This window comes from Orussus abietinus, unplaced genomic scaffold (genome assembly GCF_000612105.2).
Source record: "Orussus abietinus isolate OABI.00-Male unplaced genomic scaffold, Oabi_2.0 scaffold14, whole genome shotgun sequence".
NCBI classification, from domain to species: Eukaryota; Metazoa; Arthropoda; class Insecta; order Hymenoptera; family Orussidae; genus Orussus; species Orussus abietinus.
The window spans coordinates 47,475-67,285 of NW_019395994.1; the positions used below are offsets into that span (position 1 = coordinate 47,475).

Consider the following 19,811-nt stretch of genomic DNA (forward strand, 5'->3'; position numbering starts at 1 on the left):
CCCAACGTTGATTTCGGGGACACGCTTCGGTCGCAAGGCGCGTCGGAATAAAGTAGAGTCTCTCTAATCTCTAATTTATTATCAATTATCGATCACTTCGGAGCCGTGCGAATTTAAGCTTTTCTATTTTAGAGTCAATTGCATGGCGAATACGTATGCGTAAGACGACCATAAAACTGAATGTTCGCCCGGGACGTTAAAGGGACGTTAAAGGGACGTTAAAGCAATTCATGGACTCTCCACTTCGTGTGTCAGAAAAATCGACAGGGATTGGACTTCGCTTTTCTCTTCTATCACCGGCAGTATTAGCGACTGAGGAAAAATCAGGTATTCGCTGGAATGAAAAGTCTTAGTCCCATCTGTTCCACTCTTCTTCCGGGGTAATCACATGGTTACCGGTGAGTCCCGGTGAGTCCCGGTGAATTTGGCTGGACCTGGCGTGTACCGTAAATCATGATAAAATGTAACCAACCTCGAAAAATGGATAGTTTAAAAGTTAAGAGAGTCCAAAGGTGTCATTCCGTATTTACGTACTGTGTAGCACGTCATATGTCGGAAGCAAGAAAATCGATGGGGTACGCTCGAGTCACTTTCCTGGCAAGTAGGGTAAGGGGGAATTACGTTCTTTTGGTTCTAGTGGCTCGTGTCCACGTGCAAGTAAACCTTGCGAGAGCGGTGTACATGGTTTTGGACGTGAACTTGCGCAAATTCGAGCCGTTCCAGCGAGAAATGTCACAAGCTACTTGCACGTGGACCCGAGTTAAAATATAAAACTACCATTTTTTGAGCTCAGCGTCGGCGTCAATGGTTGTTTTCTATCGGTACGTCGTGATATAGAAAATGCGTCAATACGAATGCACATGACCCAGACATAGTATGCTTTCTGCAGGAAGTCCTTCAAACGTACGCAGAAAACTCGGACTGACAATTAGAACAGGTTGACGTGGCTAATCGACACTCGTTTACTAATATTTGGCTTAAATTCCGGTTTACATAAATGGCACAAGTCATTACAGAGTACATCATCGTTGGAGTATTAACGAAAAGGGAATTATCTCACTGACTCGATCCAGATCCTCGACGCCAGAACGTGGGAATTTTAATGTACATTTTCTTGAGCTAATTCAACCCTTAATACTGAACACGGAACGATTTTCTCTAACTTGAAGTCTCTTATCGTACCCCACTCGCCAATCTGCACCACCTGAAAATCAAAGTTAGGCATATCCGATAACCACGCGTGAGATTTAACGAAATGAAAGGAGTCTATGACCACATTTCGGTAATTACAAGTATTTTTTCAACCAAAATCGAATTACCGTCTCTTTACATTTTCCTAAACGATACACGTTGGTCTCCGACTTGCGCGAGTTTTATTTACAATTGTTGCGATCTTTCGCGGGTAATGCATTTAATTGACGCAATGACCGCTGATTTATGATAAATTCACGGCATTCACGAGGGAAAGTGATCAATCACGCGCGCAGAAACAAAGATTCGATTCATTGGAGAAAATCGTTCGATCGACTGCATTTGTCTAATTTAAAAAGACCTTTCGGTTGAGTAAACCGAATTTTAGTTCACTAGACCGAACTAGTTTGCTTCGATCAACCGGGATGAAGACATTTTGGTCAATAAACTAAATATTTTTGTATAATGTACCGAATTACTTTGACATTTGACGCGATCTATCGCAATATTTGATGCAACAGGTCAAAGGTTATTAACCAAAGAATTTTGTCATATCAACCGAATGTTTGATTGTCCGTATGATAACCATATTCTACGAGCGAACAAAAGTTTCATCGATTCAACGAAAGATTTCTCAGGAAATGCTCCAGTTTTTAACTCCCTCGGTCCATTTTTCTTCGGCAGTAAAAATGAGTAAAAATATGAAAAGATATATACCGAAAAGAAAAATATGTACATAGAAAAAAAGCTTGTACACGCGTTAGAAGCATTCCAGCACATATTTTGCACGCCACGTTTACGGAGCTCCGCGCGCAACAGCTTTTGCATTTCAGTACGTACGAAATTCTTGCACACTTTAAAGTTACGGCCCAACTTGCCTTTCTAACCCATCGTGGATCTACTCGACATCGGAAGACCGAAGAAACCTTGTCCATGGTAGAGTATAAGGGTGAAATATGAGCAGAATGCGTTCGCACGGTCCTCAAAACCCGTTTCCGGAATTTCGGGAGAACTCCGACCACTTTGCAAAAGTAACTCCACGTACAAAGAGATATTTACAGGAAATCGGACACCTTCGCCTTAAATCGAAGTGATCATGCCAATTACTTGGCATGTAGGATAAAACTGTACATACAAGTGCTTAGAGAACGAGTCGATTATTTTATTTTAATTCCTTCCAGTCGCCAGTCCAGTCTCGGATCAGCGAGTGGACGTTCCTTGAATTTCTAATCAAAATAAATCTCATCCAAGTTTCCTTTCTCTCGTTCCACATGACTGAAATCTAGAGTATTTCATCAACGAATTTTCTAACGCGTCTATGTACACGTTACACATTTATCTCCGGATCGAAATGTTCCCAACCAATGTTCTTTTAGTTTGTATCGTGTAGGAATATTTAATGAAGAAGACGCATTACTGAAATGACAAAAGCTTCATTTTACCCTCCGCGGCGAGAAATGTTTTAATCTCAAGCCTCCCGAAATAATGCGTACCGTATAATGCCGAGAATGGTTTGAAAAATCACACATGCTGGAATGCAAAACTTACTTTACCGACATTTCGAAGAGATACTTCGAAGGCCTTTCCGGTACCTGCGATCAATTCCTGCATTTAATTATGTAAGACTTTTCAAAATATATCTAACCCTACGACACTTATACATTTGAGATTAAAACATACTTTTAAAAAATATATCTCTTCCCCGCTAATTTCGTCATAATGATTCCTTTAGCAAACGTTAGCTACCGTCAGATCGGAATAGAATAAATTCGCCTACGAAATGCTATGAATTTCAGCCACCCCTCGTATTCGCCCCTTTTCTTCAATAACCAGGAAATTTCTACATGCGCACAGAGTGAATTATTTACAAAGTAGGTGTGTCCGTTTCTTTCTTATTAATTCGCTTATCAAATACTCTCACTCTCTCATACTTTATATAATGGTTGGCTATGAAAATCGGGAAACCGCTCGCGCTCATTGCAGAGATGCTCAAAGGTAGAGAAAATGACTTCGAAAGGAGGAAATCAACGTTCACCCGCCATGTCCTAAATCCGTCCTAAATCCGTCGTAAATCTGTCGTAAATCTGTCCTAAATCTGTCCTAAATCTGTCCTTCTGCCCTTCTCTCCTTCTCTCGTTCCGTTCGCGAATCGGCGAGCGGATTCGATCGTTCTCGAAGCCGTCGGTTTCGATTACATGAACACAGTCAAATTATCTACTATCCATAAAAAAGCGTTGGGATGCTTAGGATCGATCACCGCCTCAACCTCCCGTTTGATTACTGTTATTCGCAAGGTTTAGTGCAGTTCGCAAATGCGGTTTCTGTAAGACAAACGACTGATACGCGACATACGAGGAAAGAGGTTACACCACGGTAGAAGTTTAGAAAAATCGAATTTTCTTTTACAAGATCAATCGATGGAAAATCCTCGTTTAACGAGTTGAGATTAAAATCTAAAATAAATGTCAATCTTTCGCACGTTTCGTTAACCACATCGGAAATAAAAAAAACGTTTAAACGCGTTCCTCTCGCAACAGCATTCCTATCGACGCCACCTCAACGAGGATTGCTGCAAAACTGTCCTATAGCCCCCATTTTGTATACAACAAAAGTATATCTTACGTTCTTTTCTATTTCCATAGCGAGGCCCCACCGATAAAAGTTTCGGTAACACTTTGACGGCCGCACATTTCTCGCATCGCTTTCGATTGCCGTCGGGGCATATCGCGCTTACGTAAAAAGAAATCACGCGTACGTAACAGCGTCCGACTCATCGATGATCTCAATGATTTTCGGACACTCGCCGCGGTGTAACCCCTTAAAGCAGTCCTCCTCGGATACTTTTCCTAGGATCTCGTCTCGAACGGCGAGCTAAACGTTACCCGCGATTTCTGTAAGACAAACGGCTGACACCCGACGTACAAGTTAACGCGTTCGTAATATACATATATAAATAATTATATATGTATACAAATAGAGAGAATATATAAATTCAGATTAGAATGACGTGTTCCTCGAGTACGCTAGCTTGAATATACAAGAAATAAGATTTATTTACAGATACAAGGAATCAGCTGGTGGCCCCAAACGACGTTCGAGTCATTGACCGAGCGCGTATCGAGTAACTCGTCACTCGTCACTCGTCACTCGTCAACGACGATCGGCGATCGAGAACGGAGACCTCGCTAGATCGACCCGCACCGATTCTTCGGTACGGGACGAAACGATCGAGCGAATCATTCGGGAGAGGGGAGTAAATACATCAAATAAAATGAATAATTTAAAAGGTTCGAGCACATAGAAAAATATGGGGGGGGAGGGGGGAGAGGCAAAAGGGTGTTACGCGTGTACGCGTTCGCATCTTGGACCACGGATATCTAGACCTCGCATTGCAGTAGAAGGGGTAAACTCGAAAAATTGAAACTGCCATATCTTCGCGTACATCCTAGCGATCGGAGGCGGGTAAACTTAAAGAAATTCCTCATTTTTGACTTGACTTTTTTCTATAGTAATGGAGAGAGCAGATTCGCACTTCTCCCATTCCTTAAACTTGGATCCTTGGCGTTAAGTACTCGGTAACGTCTCGCCGGGGCTCAACTAGCGCTCATTGGGCACGCGTAAAAAGATCGAACCCCATGTATGCGTAGAGTTCACCTTGCAGTGGAAGAGGTCAACCCATCCACTCGGTTAAAGCCATTCCCGAAAATTCTCGAGTCGGAGGTCCAACGCGAGGTCTGGATATATATGGTTCGTATAGGTAACGAGGCGGCCGTGTGCGCGCATGCGTCGTCGGACCTCGAATGCTTCGCTCCTTACGTACCTAAGTATCTAATTACTTACAGTTTAGCGTTTACCGTTATTAATTATAGTTCGGGTGATCTCTCCTATCCTAGAAGTATTTCAGTAGGGTTGGGTGGTATTGTTTTGATGTACAATACGGATCATCCATTTAAATACTAGGTTCGTCGCGGTTTACGCCTCCTATATATCCATTTTCTCTGGCGTGCCTCCGCGGGCGTTCACCGTAGAAATGAAAACTCCAAGCCCATGCCCCATGCATACTAGCGAGATACGACATTCGCACACCCGTTCATTCTTCTTAGGCACATTTCATACACTCCACGTAGAAGCACGTCGCGCGGATCTCGAGCGAGACTTGGTCCTTCAGGGTTGCTGGCCATCCTCCGATCCCTTCGAGCCGAGTTCCTGGCCCGGCTCCGAGAGGAACTCGTCGGAAGAGAGGATGATCGACAAACTCGTTCGAGCCAAGGTTTGACGAGAGAAGCGACGGACGATTGGCTGGCATGAGACTAACAGGAGTTTCGCTTGATTCCGCTATGAGCTCATGTGGCATAGCGTTTGGTCCACAGTCGCGCTATGCGATCGTGTTCCTCTCTGTTTTGCAGATATTGCGTCGCTATGCTCCCTACCAGCGGGTCGGCTGAAAGACACAAAAGTTACGTTAACTTCCGTCGCCGACACGAAGGATCAAAAGTTGTACCGTGTAAACGTTAAAGCATTTCTTGTCCTTGTATCGAAGTCGCAGCCGCGGTAATAAAATTAGGTCGAGGTTAAAGCACGGGCGTTGCGAGCTTTATCAAAATCCGCAACAGCGATACACGATACTTATTAGATGTTAATTTCTTAAATTATGTTAAATTTAAATATTCAGCCATTATTTTAAGGATATATTCTAATTCCATACTTATTCATTTCGTTAATATTATAGTACAGATCGATTAAACGATTTAACTTATGATTTCATTGTACAAATATGATCGAATAATATTAATAGTCCGCACGATTTTTTATTGCACGGGGTGTCCCTTTAAAGATTTCTGTTTTTTAAACTCGAATAATTTCTTCATTCTTTAATGGAATACTCATCCCGATACCGTCCTGAATATACGGATTAAACTTATTGTTATTTTTTTTCTACCCAATAACCATTAGATTTTAACTTGCATTTTCGTGCCGGAAGACGTCTGACTTGATAACTTTGTTCAAAGTGGTTTTAGGGCGACAATATTAGATTTATTTGATTCTTTATGAAATTTCGAGCATGACTCGAGTATCACTCAAAAATGAGGTAAAAATAATGTAATTTTTCAGGGAAAAAAGCTTGTGACTTCAGTATGCTAGATTTAACATTTTATCAAAATTGGTTGAAGATAAAATAGAAAATTTATTCGAGGGTAAAAAAGAAATCTTAAAAACACCCCTGTATTTCATCTTGCCCTTTTCATTGACAGAGTTTAACAGAAAGATGTATTAATGAAAGTATTTTTGTAGAAACAAACCTGGATTGCAATCCGTGAGGAGGGAACATATGGACAACAAGACTTTCGAAATGGTGAGGGCAGGCGACCAATTATCTTTCAATATGTCTAAGCATATTACGCCCTGGCTGTTTATGTTGCAGTGATAGATGCGTGTTCGGAATGTAACCTGAAACCGTAATTACCCATTAGCTTCAAAACGTTCTTGCCGAATCTTCAATGGCTCATAAAGATGCTTAACTTACCTTCGGTGGTTTGAAAGGGTACTCTGGTGAAAAATGTATATCCAAGAAGAAAACTCCTCCTTCGTAAACGGAACCCGGAGGTCCAAGAATAGTGGAAACCCACTCATATAAATTATCACCCTTCGGACCAGCACTGTTAAAATAAAATATTAGAAACCAACAGGTAAAGAGCATATCTCTGCTAAATACAAAAGACGTTATTGAAATGCAACAAACCTGCAATTCGGTGGAGGGTCTAAGGTGATTTCTGCCAATTCTTTTTGTATCCTGTAAAGTATAAACGATTCATTTTTACAGCTCCAAAACATACAATTTAAGTAACATTTAAGAATCATTGAGTACTAGGTGTTCGTATCGTGTCAACTTAGATTACCTTTTGGCAGAAGTTCCTAAAGCCTTAGACATCTTTGGATTTGGTTTTGCTTCCTTATTTTCGGGTTTGTTATCCGCTAGTGACGAACCGCGTCCTCGCCCAGTCCCACTAGACCCTGCTCCAGATGACATATCTCTAAAATCAATTTAAGAAATAGCTATATTATTTTAAATTAATCAAATACATTACAAAATCATAGAGTGCAAGTAGGAATACATTATTATATTATATTGCATAAAAAAATAAAATGCACTACCGAAAGTAATAATGCCCTATCTAAAAGATGTTATGCAACTAAACGAGAGTAGAATTAGTACGTCCATAAATTATATAATAAACATTTATGTACACAATTAAATATGAATGTTCTTATTTTGAGTCGAGTTTAGGCAAGCTCGAGTATAAACTTGTAATGAAATCATTAAGAATTTAAAAGAATGATCCTACTGGTATTGAAAATTTAAATGAATTAACTCAACGAGAACATCGATCTCGATTAAAATTGTAATATCATTACCAAAAAAAGTAACCAAAATGCACAGCTTTGTTAAATAACCTGGTTTGAAATATTCATAGAAAATATGTACCGTGAAATCGAACAGCTTGATCAAAGAAATGTTACACATCTTAAACACGTTAATACATGCGTTTCAAGTAATTATTAAGTCCATAGACGATAAAAACTATTAACTCCATAATCTATACGATATCTCAAACTCTCACAACAAAGACTTAAATTCTAAACGGTTTGTTGAAAGTTATTTAAAAATTTTAAATCAACCTTCACGATTCTCAAACGCATTCCATTATTAAATTTCATTACCAAAAACTTTCTTCCACTCTTCCATACTCAACCACAATACTCAACGATCTTACAACCGAGGAAACAAACGTCTGAAAAAGATCATTTATAATTTCATCCAGACATTTCAATCGAATGTTTCTTTCTCCACGATCTTCCTTGATCAAACCACGATGCTCCATAATTTCATTCCTCGAGTTTATAGCTACGGATAACTCTTACGGCGAATATCATAAAGAATTCTCAATGTTAACAAGGACATCGAATACAGAGAACTTTCGAGTATCCAAGATAACGGTTGAGAATTGGTTCTCAGCTAATAGAGAATTACGAATGCGAACACCATCGCGGTGCATTCACCCTCGTTCAAATTTATTCGCTACACCCTGACGAAAAGTCACCCAAATACATCGACTGGTAAGATGTACGGTTAATATGGAAACCAAATAATAAGCACCAGGTCGATAGAAAGTTTACCATACCCTGCAGGAGGTACAAGAGGGTAAAAGTCAAAGAAAAGTCCAAGCCACCGAGAGGTGGGACAGAAGCAGAGTACGAGCGGAGTCAAAGACAGAAGACCTCCTAGTGCTCGACTCGGGACCGATATCATTGCGAAGATCCTGAACGAGCCCGGGACAAGTGGGTCGTGGACGAAAGGACGAGGGCCCCGAGGGTCAGAGGAGCATGACTCCGGAGCGTGGCCGTCGTCGTCGCCATCGAGGAGACGGTCTCCTCTCCAAGCTCGCCTCGCTCGGCGAGTTCTTGGAGAGGAGACCGTCGGGGGTGACGTCGGGGGTGACGTCGGGGGTGATGGCGAGGGTGACGGCGGGGGTGACGGCGGGCTCCTCGGGGTCGCCGCTCGATCGCGTACGTACGTGTGTGCCGAAGAGAAGGCGGTCGGCGATGGTCGCTCGTCGTGGTTAGCCGCGGACTCCTCGGCGTCCCGGGGTATTACGGGAGCGTGGCGGGCGTGCGGCCGGTCCGTCGCGACGACGCGCCGATGGCAATCTCCGGGTACTTTACCTACGATGGCCGGGAAAATTTACCACACGAGAGGCAGGGTCACCGCCGACCGCACCGCGACGAAAAACAGTACACAAGCGCACAAAGGGACGATTTTGAATCGCCCTCTCTCTCCAAGAGCGGATCCCGGAAACCGAGGCGCCCCTGAAAAGGTGTGGCGCCCTCCGGAAGCTCCCTCGAGCGAGTGCAGCGCTTCGCCCGCCCAGACCATCTCGCTCGTTCGGCCGCGGCCAGCCGCGGCGAAAGTAGCGCCGTCTCGCTCGGGTCGCGATTGAGACGTGCACCATGGAGTACGTTTACACGTGTTATCTTATACCGGTTTTATGGCTACTGGGAGTCGGTCGTCTAACTCGAATCTAGGGAAAATGCTAAAATGAATACCTCTCGCGATCAAGTATAGCCCGCTCGAACGGTCCTTGACTACGTCTCCATCGCCCTCAAAATCCGGGATTCATTGGGTTCAAACCCAGTAAATCCGAATGTAAGAGTAGATCGAGAATCTTAGAATCTAATCTGCGACGAAGACGCCCAGAGACGTCCGATTTACTGGGCCCGGACCCGGTATATCCCGGATTTAGAAGCACGATGGAAACGCGGTCCTGTTTTCCTGCAGAATTGCTTGACAGAGACGAATTGGGAGATTGCTCCCGTGCTGCCCCCCCCCGGTGGAGGATGCGGACGACTAATGCACGTGCCACCATTAACCTCTGAGTGGCGGCACCACAACACGTTTCTGGTGAGGGCTCGCGCAATCGCGATGGCAGATACAGGGTCTGAAACTTTTGTGAGGGATCCATGACTTTTTCAGCCGGTTTCAATCATTCAATAATTGGGTATCGAACGAAATATGAGAGCTCGATGCCATTTTGGTTCTGATCTGGGCGAAGTTCAAAGAATTCAAATTTTGAAAATGTCAGGATAATTCCTAGGTGCTCACGAGTCAAAGTTTCAGAAGATTCTATCCAATACCCTTAATCAATAATGTCTTATTCGAATCAACTGATTTGAGAGGGTTTCATTTCACCTTAAGTCTCAATTATCTTCGGACCGCTTGCATAAAATATATAAAGTTCAGTTTAACGTAACATCAACAGATGGCATTACAGTAGTTATCGCATCGCCGACCGCTGCTTATGAATTCTATGCGTAAAATTTGAATTACAATCGGTACACTACAAGTTTAGAATTATCTAAATGCAGAATGAAAACAAACTTACTATTTTCAGGAATTGCAGTTTTACATTCCTTCACTTGACATTAATTTCTATGATATTTCAATTAATGATGATTAGTGCTTTAAGCTTAAAGCGTGAAAATGATAATCTAAAGTATTAAAAAATTCTGTCGTCTTATCGTTAAAATGTAGATGCATCAACTACTAAATGTGCGACATCGCAACGGCATTGTTTATCGTTCCATTATTGCCGTAGAATTATAAATCCGTTACCGGACAATTTTTGGAGCGCCATTCCATTTTCTGCCGTTCGATCCTTTGCAAACCGATAAAACGACATATCCTTAAAAAATTCCTAATTATTATAACTTCTTTTTCATTGGAAACGTTATTCTTTTTAAATATCCATCGAGAATTCGATTAGTTTTCCGGCCTTGGAGTCCGTGATTAAAAATGATCGACCGGCCTTCGGTGGGTCCTTCAGAAGCTTACGTCCTCTCCACATCCCCTTACAAATCCGTTTCGCTTTCGTCGCTTAGCGTTTCGATCGATCCGCCAATGATAAATACCACGTAGAACACGTAAAGCACAATTACAATATATTTCACAAATCGTTAAACATTCATACATAATTATATCGAATTCTCGCATATGGCGGAAAGGTGTTTTCAATCAACATTACAGAATTTCTTTAGTAGAGGGAGTGGATTATTTTTTAAAAACGTTGTCGTGTCAACGAAAAGTCTTGAACACCCAACCGGCTACGACGAACTCGAAAGTTTTTGGCCGATCGCCAAGCCGGTACTTAACTTCCCTTTAACACCTGTGCTCGTTCCGACTCTTACAATTTTCGCTACCGTTTCATCGAGTCCCTTCCTTTCATCTTCCCAACCGGTGACTGCTAGAGCCTCTGTTCCGTTTTAACCGTTTCATTTTGGAATGTCGACGTAACTCTAGCGTGATCGTATCGAGGTGCAATAAATAAATGATTTCCCATATAGACGGCCCCCTTGTCGAAAGGTATCGGGAAGTATCGGGAATATGAAATCGTGACAATCGTCAGCGAAGAAACCGTCTATACATTCCACGCCGCTACTCGACTTTCGCCTCTGGAAACATAAAAAAAGTGTAGAAACCAAGGATTCTCTTTAAAATTCTAAACGGCAAAGTTGAAGATAATTCGAGGAACTCTCGTGTCATCCTTATCGTCTCTGCTGTATGTGAATGTATGCGAGCGGATGTATGTATGTATGCATTATTATATATATTTATATGTATGTATATACTCATATACATATATACACATATGTGTACATACATACGTGGGTACGTATACCCGCGGTTGCACGTTTCATGAACCGACCGTATACATAGGGCACAGCGTACATACTATACGGTTATAGTATGTACCCTGATGAAAGCTGATGGGCCGATGCGACGCTCGCGATGCGGTGAATAAAGTAAGCACCCTCTCATCCCCTCCAACACCTTCCCTAGATCACATTTTTTCGTCATCGTATTTATATAATGTAATGTACAATATGTGTCTACATTACGATGCATGAAATATTATCCAGCGCGTATCGACGGACCGCTCCACGGATGCGAGACTGCATTCCACTTTTCACTTTCGACCTGCCCTCCTCTCTGTCCCCGGTTTTACTCAAAGTAGGATGTGTCCGGCGCGGGTGTATCGATCATTGTGTTTTACGGTTCCGATTTAGGTACTTTAATACAATTACTCTCAGGTTTTTTCCACTTTTTTCGTTTCTTCGTGGTATCTCCGTGTAAAAAGTGTAACTATAATGCTAATGTAATAATATAATATAATAATAATAATATTAATAATAATAATAATAATAATAAAGTTGCCCTCGGCAATAGTCCTGTTTTGGGCCGATCGTCTCGCCGACCACTCGTTCCCTCCAGCCCTGTTCCCCCAAATTCTCCCGGTACGACCAAACCGTTTCATCTAACTTCCGACCGCCCTCCATGAGAAAGTTAAAGGGCCGTCCGGCGGTAAACGGTCACCGCTCCTCGTCGCAGTTGGTTAACTCGATTGTTTGGGGGGACAGGTAGTGTAGTTCTGTTTTTTATGATGTTAATATAGCAACTGAGAGTTGACAGCAATGACGTTCTCAATTAGCGATTGGCATTCTTGAGTTGATTGGAAAGCCAGTCGAGGCCCTCGTAAAGTCCGTCTCCACTCGTGGCACACGTTGCTTGGATGTACCAATTGCGGTTGCGTAGCGAGTGCAGGCCGAGTTTGTCCGTGATCTCCGCAGCGTTCATGGCATTGGGAAGGTCCTGGAAGAATATATTCGATCGGTAGGTTTTTACGTTATCGTTTAAAGCGGCCTCGAACGGATACGCTTCTTTCAAGGATGGACGAACCCATGGCACAGAGGAGACCCGGCCCAACCCTTTGATGTTTAAAAAAAAAAATGTTTCTAACCAATATTCAATATATACCGCGATAAGAGGGCGTTTTGGGCGGCGCGGAACCAGTCAAAAATGACCTTGTCTCCTTTGCCTGGTGGATGGTCTGACATATTAATGCACGACTACGAAGGTGCCGAGACCATTCTTGACACTCAACTAAATGCATTTTCCTTTCATTTCTTTTATTTACCGTAGATCCGAACCATCGTGACGTAGTGTCACATATATTTAATATTATTCCCTGGCGGGAGATTTTGAAATAACAATTGGGAATGCCAGGAATGGTACACAATTATTTGAAACACGATGGTCACGGACCGTCATACATTTGAACACGAAAAAACGAAAGAAAGGTGTATTCGCAAATTTAAGAAGGACGATGCAGGTAACCCATGCACTGTAAGTACTCTGAGCAAAAAATTAGTTGCCACTAAATGCAACGGATGGCCCCGTAGTCGTTTACGTTATCAAACATCATGAATCCAGGGGATTTCTCGATGTATACTTTCATCTCTTTACAATGAACTTATCGAAACAACATATAGAATATGCCGTTCCATCCAATTATCGGGGTAACACGACACAATTGACAATATCCATATAAATGTCGGTAAGGTGGTGCGCGTTTCAGATGGTACATCCGTTAGAACGATTCTTTTTTTACCGACATTGATCAATTTCCTGACGCCTTTCACATCACCTTTAAAAAATTAATAACGGGGCTATGTTCATCTAATTTTGCGTCACCTCGTCGTTAAGGTATTAAGATGCACCTATAGTTGATAATTCTTAGGTCGCGAAACTCAAACGCACTTTATCACCGGGTCATCGTACCTAAAATGCACCGATCGACATAATTGATTACGTTTAATGACAGTCTGAAAACAAAGTCAATCCGTCACAATGGCCATCAGATTGTCGATGGAATTTCTATGATATACTAAAAATACTTCTTTCAGATTACAGAATATGGATGAGAAATACTTTTTATTAATAAATAAATGGGCCTATTTGGTTGCTTCCTTTCTTTCTGCTAAAACAAAATTGTAATGGATGAGCAATGCAAGAAGTCATACAACGATACAAAAAATGTCCTCTGAATACTTTCATATTCCTACCCCTCAATTTTTACATATTAGGAATCATATTTTGTACATTTTCCGAGTGCCATAAACTACAAAATTGGATCGCAGATAATTGAAAACCCAAATTCTTGCAGCGTAAAAGTACGTGATTAAATTAATTAAAAATTGGAATGTGATATTTATAACGATTTAGTTATTTAATGATGGATGCCTTTAACTAGATATATCGTTTGCAAAGTACAGAATAAGTTTAACAAATACATACCTGTTTATTAGCAAATATGAGAAGTACTGCATCTCTGAGCTCATCCTCTGCCAACATTCGCATAAGTTCTTCTCGAGCCTCTCCTATGCGTTCCCTGTCGTTACTGTCAACGACGAATATCAGTCCCTAAAAACAAAAGCAAGTATCTTATTAATTACTTTCTTGAAATTGTTTGTACATTTATAATAAGGTACATTATCTGTTACATATAAAAGAAATTGTAGTATCGTTATTCCGTTATTAATATATTGGCATGGAATGTTAAATACTTGTGTGTTCTGGAAGTAATGCCGCCATAGTGGTCTGATTTTGTCCTGGCCACCGACATCCCAGACCGTAAAGCTAATGTTCTTATATTCGACTGTCTCTACATTGAAGCCTGCAATAGAAACATTTAACAATATAATACAATGGCAAATCCAACGTATAAGACATAATTAAACTGTCTAGTCATGCAAGAGATTCTGAAAGAAAACAATCCTAGAAATAAATCCAAGCATATTTATTGATAAATCTTTAATATATATCGCTACTGTTTAAACTATACTGTTTTCACCAGTACCGATGATATCCTAATAAAAGATATTTAACTTTTTCAGTCATTTCTTTTGTCTTCATCAGATTACCCCTTAACAAGAATAACCACAAATACAGTACGTATTGAGAGCATTCGATAAAATTGTAAATTATGTAAAGGGAAATGAATAATAACTTACCTATAGTGGGAATCGTCGTTACAATTTCGCCTAATTTTAATTTGTACAGAATTGTCGTTTTACCAGCTGCATCGAGTCCTACCATCAAAATCCTCATTTCCTTTTTGCCAAAGAGGCCTTTGAATAATGTTGCAAACATATTCCCCATGGCTGGAGTTGGTTACGTAGGTACCTGAAAATTAAATGCACATGGAACCGATACGTCATTGCTTAGCTCATTCGAAACCAATAATGCCCCGTTTGCTTCATGTCACATCTACTCAAAAACAGCAACTTAGAAAAGAGTGTAACAAAGATCTAGGTTACTAGGGATTATTATACGAGAAGGCTTTAGTTTCAATTAGTTTAAAGAGCTAAACATTATCTTAATTGCAAAGAATGATTGTTAGTCATATTTACATCCCTGATCATGCATATAATCTAGTATAACATCCTCGACGTCACTAAAAGTTTAAAGGTTTACCTGCTGATGGCCAATAAAAATATCTTTGTAATCTATGGATCCCAAATGTATCACTTTATACTCCAATAAATAGAATGAATATATGTTTTAAAGTCATAGCTCTTGTAATTATAACAAGATTTTAAATCAATCAATAATTGTAAATGTTTTTAGTATTAGTAACATGAAGGAAAATAACAATTGTGACCATCTAAATAAAAAATCTATTACTTTGAATATTTTAAATCATACTTTTGGAATTAATCATTTTCAATATTGTATGGGAGTTCTGCTGGTAAATTACATTTAATTATATTTTATAAATTTTTACTAGGATATTTTATAAGAATATTTTATATCCATGTATGCTTTTAATTCAATTTAATGGGAGACTTAATGCACTGTCTGATGAATTGAAATATACCTTCAACTTATACAAATGTACAAGTCCATGACAAATAATTTCCACTAGTTAGTTTGAAACAACATAATGACTCATACATATGCTTACTAAACTTTGGTTAATAATCTAATAATTACATAATGAAATACATATATATTTAAAGTGATCAAAACTTGGAATTAAAACTTAAAATCTGTACAGTACCGCAGTAATATTTAGAATGACTTAACTTTGCATGTGTTAAAGTTTATTTATTCACTATTTCATTGTTATCCTTTGGTAAATCAACAGATAAACATTAAATGTTTTTCACAATAAAATCTCATAAATCTGAATGCTTTGGAAACTTGTACACTATTCGTTGCTTGGGTGGTAAACACATTACATCGCGTGTCTGAGTTTATTGTTAAGGCTTATGCAATTTACTGGTTTTAACGTTCTTTGCACTAGTATGTAAAATCTATCAAAGCATGCCTAGAAGGAACAGATTATATATATCTACTAGACATTTTAAGCTTCTAACATAATTTGAGTACTCTCGACTGATTGTTCAATCAAAGGATCCATATCAAAAGATGTATTAAAAATACTTCACATACTCATATTACAATCAATGATAATTTATATTTGTTTGTGTGATGAATATATCAAAATATTTCTTAATCAAGTTTTACTTTCAACGTTTATTGTTCTAGGAAAAACTTAATGAACAAAATAGTAACCATGTTCTCATAAATGTTTTAATCTCTTTTCAAACCAACTTTTTAAATAATTACAGGCAACGATATGCAATAAAGAAGAATTACGTTAATCTTCGCAAACAAAATTGTAGAAAAGATTTAAAATGACCTTTCATACTCTAATTTAAATTAATTTATCACATATTACGGTCCAGGATAATCTGATTCATCCGTGACTTTATTTATAACATAACATTAAATCATGCATATTTAATGATAAAGTATACAAAGAGGTCAATAAAAAAAATTAATTGCTATGGATCCTCGCGAAATAAATAATAGGAATAATACATATACAAAGTTATTTAAATAAGGTAAAGAAAAATATTATAGGTTTCAAAATTACATAAAATATTAAAACATTACCCAAGAATATTATACCTTATTAAGGCTACTACAATTCAATTGATTCAAAAAGCAAACTATTTCTTTTTCTAAAAATTGCAGAGCTATCAAGTAAACATGTTATATATATACGTGATCATGGAACAATGTAGCATCAATATGTCAACCAAAATTTCCAAGAAACAGTTTAGATTTCCATGAAACATAGTGTATCGTTCCCATATGTTTCAGATAAAACCATAAATGACGTTTTAAGTAAGAATATTAAATTTATATTATTAAAGGAATTAAACGTGCTCCAAATTGCAATTTAATGCATTCTTGCAGTAAATAACTCGAGTTTTTAACTATGGCACTATTAATTTTGTACCGAACATTATGTACGAGACATAACATTTAACATACCAACTTTATAGATATTACTCTCGAAAGATACCACCATTATTTGTTATATGATTGTAACTTCTATACATAATTTACCCTGAAGTATTACAGAATTGCCTGTAACATCGAAACACCGAACAGATAGAATTTGTAAATACCATTTAAATACCACAAATCTATAAAAAATCCTCCTACATCTACGAAGCTTTAGTCGACACGTTAGATAAATAACGAGATATCTCAAGTTGAACTTTAATGATGTAGTTTGAAGATTTGTGCAGAATTCTGCAGAATCTGAGTTTCCGAAACACAATCTCATGGAAGAATTTTTTAAGAAACTCGACGGCCTTATACACACACATATACACACAGATAATAAGCCTATCGGCAGGTGAGTCGTGGTACAAAATAACCTGACTCACCATTAACAGTAAGAAAAGGAATCTGCGATGAAATACTACGTACTTGGCAGCTAAATCCGGCAAAAAATGACTAACGCTCGGGGTGAACACGCCGCGAGTGTCCACTATCGATTCTTATTTTAACGGAACTCGGCGAATTACCGAGCGAGCGTGACCGTACGGAACGGCGTACCGCCGACTCGAAGCTAAGAGAGGTCCCTCGAAATCGAAGTGCTCGGAGCCGAGCTCCAAAAGATCGGGAGAACAAAGCTCGAAATGTTCGCGCAACTCGGCAAATGCTGTACTCGATGCACCCGGTTGTCTGTCAGCCACGACCTACTCCCTTACGAGTTCTCGCGAGTTAGTCGAAAATCTCCCTCAAATCTAGCCTCTTAGTCTCCGCCAAACGAGCATGCCTCGCTTCGCGCAAATCCACGGTTCACCGTTTACTTACGTTTCAGTAAAAAAGATTATTTTCACGAGAAACGATAAAACATAAAACCAACACTCCCGAAAAGTACCGTACGTCAAGATGGCGGACTTGGAAAGGATTTGTACCTCGTGCCACGTATGGGGCCTTTTGATGTTCCTGATTGGATAGGGCGGATCACGTGACTAACCCGCAATTTCGTTTTAATTTCAGTCTCCGCCGATAGATGGCGACACGAGGACACGTTCTCATGAATGACTGAATCATTTATACCGACCACTTTACACGGGTGTTATAACTACTGACGTTAAATGCTGTGTAAACTCTCCATTACTTTGGCTTTACCGTTGACACCGGCGAAAAACGGCGTTTATACCACGTTCAACATCAGAGCGGGATTGTTACGTATGTACATATTTACGATGGAAATTCTCCCACTTCGGTGTTTCTCTGCATCAGGACCTTTTATGCGACTTCGTCATGCAGACGGCAGACATGCACTTGCCACCTGTTACAATTTTGGGCAGCCCGAGAACCGGCTGAAAAAGCGATGAACTCCTCACAAAAGCTCCAAAACCCTGTATCTCCTCCGAAAAAAATCGCGGCCACTAGCTCGAGAAATCAATTTAAATGGAACCACCTTCGCCATCAAGCTACCGTGGACGCAGTTCGCATCGCGAAAAAAATTCACAAACATCCTATAACATATTTTAACATCTTCTACCGACAAGTGCAGAAAGCTCGATTTCGATTAACTGCCATTATGATTTTACCAAAAATGGCTGCTTCCAGGTGATCCACCTAAACCTGCAAAGGGGCACAAAACAGGTAAAACGGAACATTGAAGAAACACCAGGAAGTCGCCAGATTCTCCGAAGTGGCCCACCTAAAGCTGAAAGGGAACACGAAGGCACAAACGAATCCATTGGGAAAGCGAGAAAGGGACGGTGATACAAGAGCTAATAAGTTACGAAAGTTACCATTAAAATCAAGAATATTTCGCAGTGCATCGATCTCGTATAATTGACCCAGTAAAAATGTATTCAATTATACATTACTTGGCGTGACAAAAATCTAATATATTTATCTCACTTAAATGCGGACTCGAGAAAATTTCGTGAAAACGATAGTTCACCGTCTCTCCCCGTCAATCCTGATAAAATACGTATAAAAGTATAGGAGGGACAACGTGGCCAAATAAATGATGATTGTCCGTTCGAAAGAACGGAAGACCATCGTAGTTGCCCTCTTCTTAAGGGGCCGCTTCGGCATATAGCCTCTTCGACTTTTGAAGTCTCTTCGAGCAGAGCCCCCTACGTCTCGAACGCTTGGCAATCTCCTGATTTGTCGGATTAATAAAAAAAAAAAAAAATCACTCCGCGAGCAGATCTAAAATCTAGCAAAACGACGACCTGCGATCCGAGGATGCGCAGTCCGAGCGTATTGCACATTTATTCGATTCCCAAGCGCGGTCTAATTAATTTCAGTCCCGAAAGAAAATTTTTACAATCGCGGATATATCACAGGGTGGACATCCTCCGCGCTTCCGGAAGCGCGAACGATGGAAAATTACCCCAGATCCAGGATCTCCTCCCAAACCCTCAGGAAGAGATCCCGCCCTGGCCCTGCCTGCTTACAACTAGACATTCAGTCAAGACAACTGACCTACCTCCCTAGCTATATCTAAAAGAAAAAACACATTCGTTCCAACACACTCACTCCACGGTTCTCTCTCATTCCGCTCGGGGACAAAAAGCCTAATCCTAGGGACAGCATCCCGGGATGCCTCCGACCCCCGAGCTCAGTTCTCACACTCATACGTTCCGATTGCCATCGCCGGTTGAATGAAGGAAAAATTAAACTCGTTCACGGAATCGAAACGCGGATGGCAATCGGAGGGATTCGCGAAGTTTCGGTTTACCGCGTCTCCTGGCCTCGACCCGATCGACTCGCTCCTGGAGGAGACGAAGGGTGGGGGCCAGCAAAGAACGCGGTCACAAGAAAAGGCACCTACCGTCGTAGAGGCTGAAAGAATCCTAACTAGATTAATTTTTATAGCGCTAAATCGAGC

At 40.3% G+C, this 19,811-nt stretch overlaps 2 protein-coding genes across 5 annotated transcripts; both read right to left on the bottom strand.

Moving 5' to 3' along the window:
- Positions 1 to 938: 938 nt before the first annotated feature.
- Positions 939 to 9,436, bottom strand: LOC105698336 (ubiquitin-conjugating enzyme E2-24 kDa). 2 transcript variants are annotated; one of them, XM_012422514.2, is made up of 6 exons: positions 9,295 to 9,436; positions 7,089 to 7,223; positions 6,932 to 6,982; positions 6,716 to 6,848; positions 6,492 to 6,639; positions 939 to 5,632 (listed from the first exon to the last, which is right to left on the bottom strand). In XM_012422514.2, exons 2-6 carry the CDS (start codon positions 7,217 to 7,219, stop codon positions 5,535 to 5,537), a joined length of 561 nt encoding a protein of 186 aa, XP_012277937.1. In that variant the 5' UTR covers positions 7,220 to 7,223; positions 9,295 to 9,436; the 3' UTR covers positions 939 to 5,534. The 2 variants fall into 2 exon arrangements, with proteins under 2 accessions (XP_012277937.1, XP_012277935.1); XM_012422512.2 differs by lacking the exon at positions 9,295 to 9,436 and adding an exon at positions 8,766 to 8,987.
- Positions 9,437 to 10,669: 1,233 nt separating this feature from the next.
- LOC105698329 (ADP-ribosylation factor 1) lies at positions 10,670 to 17,851 on the bottom strand. 3 transcript variants are annotated; one of them, XM_012422504.2, is made up of 5 exons: positions 17,765 to 17,851; positions 14,596 to 14,767; positions 14,149 to 14,258; positions 13,880 to 14,005; positions 10,670 to 12,394 (listed from the first exon to the last, which is right to left on the bottom strand). In XM_012422504.2, the coding sequence occupies exons 2-5, from the start codon at positions 14,741 to 14,743 to the stop codon at positions 12,230 to 12,232; spliced, it is 549 nt and encodes a 182-aa protein (XP_012277927.1). In that variant the 5' UTR covers positions 14,744 to 14,767; positions 17,765 to 17,851; the 3' UTR covers positions 10,670 to 12,229. The 3 variants fall into 3 exon arrangements, with proteins under 3 accessions (XP_012277927.1, XP_012277928.1, XP_012277929.1); XM_012422505.2 differs by lacking the exon at positions 17,765 to 17,851 and adding an exon at positions 17,375 to 17,728; XM_012422506.2 differs by lacking the exon at positions 17,765 to 17,851 and adding an exon at positions 17,332 to 17,728.
- Positions 17,852 to 19,811: the final 1,960 nt, after the last annotated feature.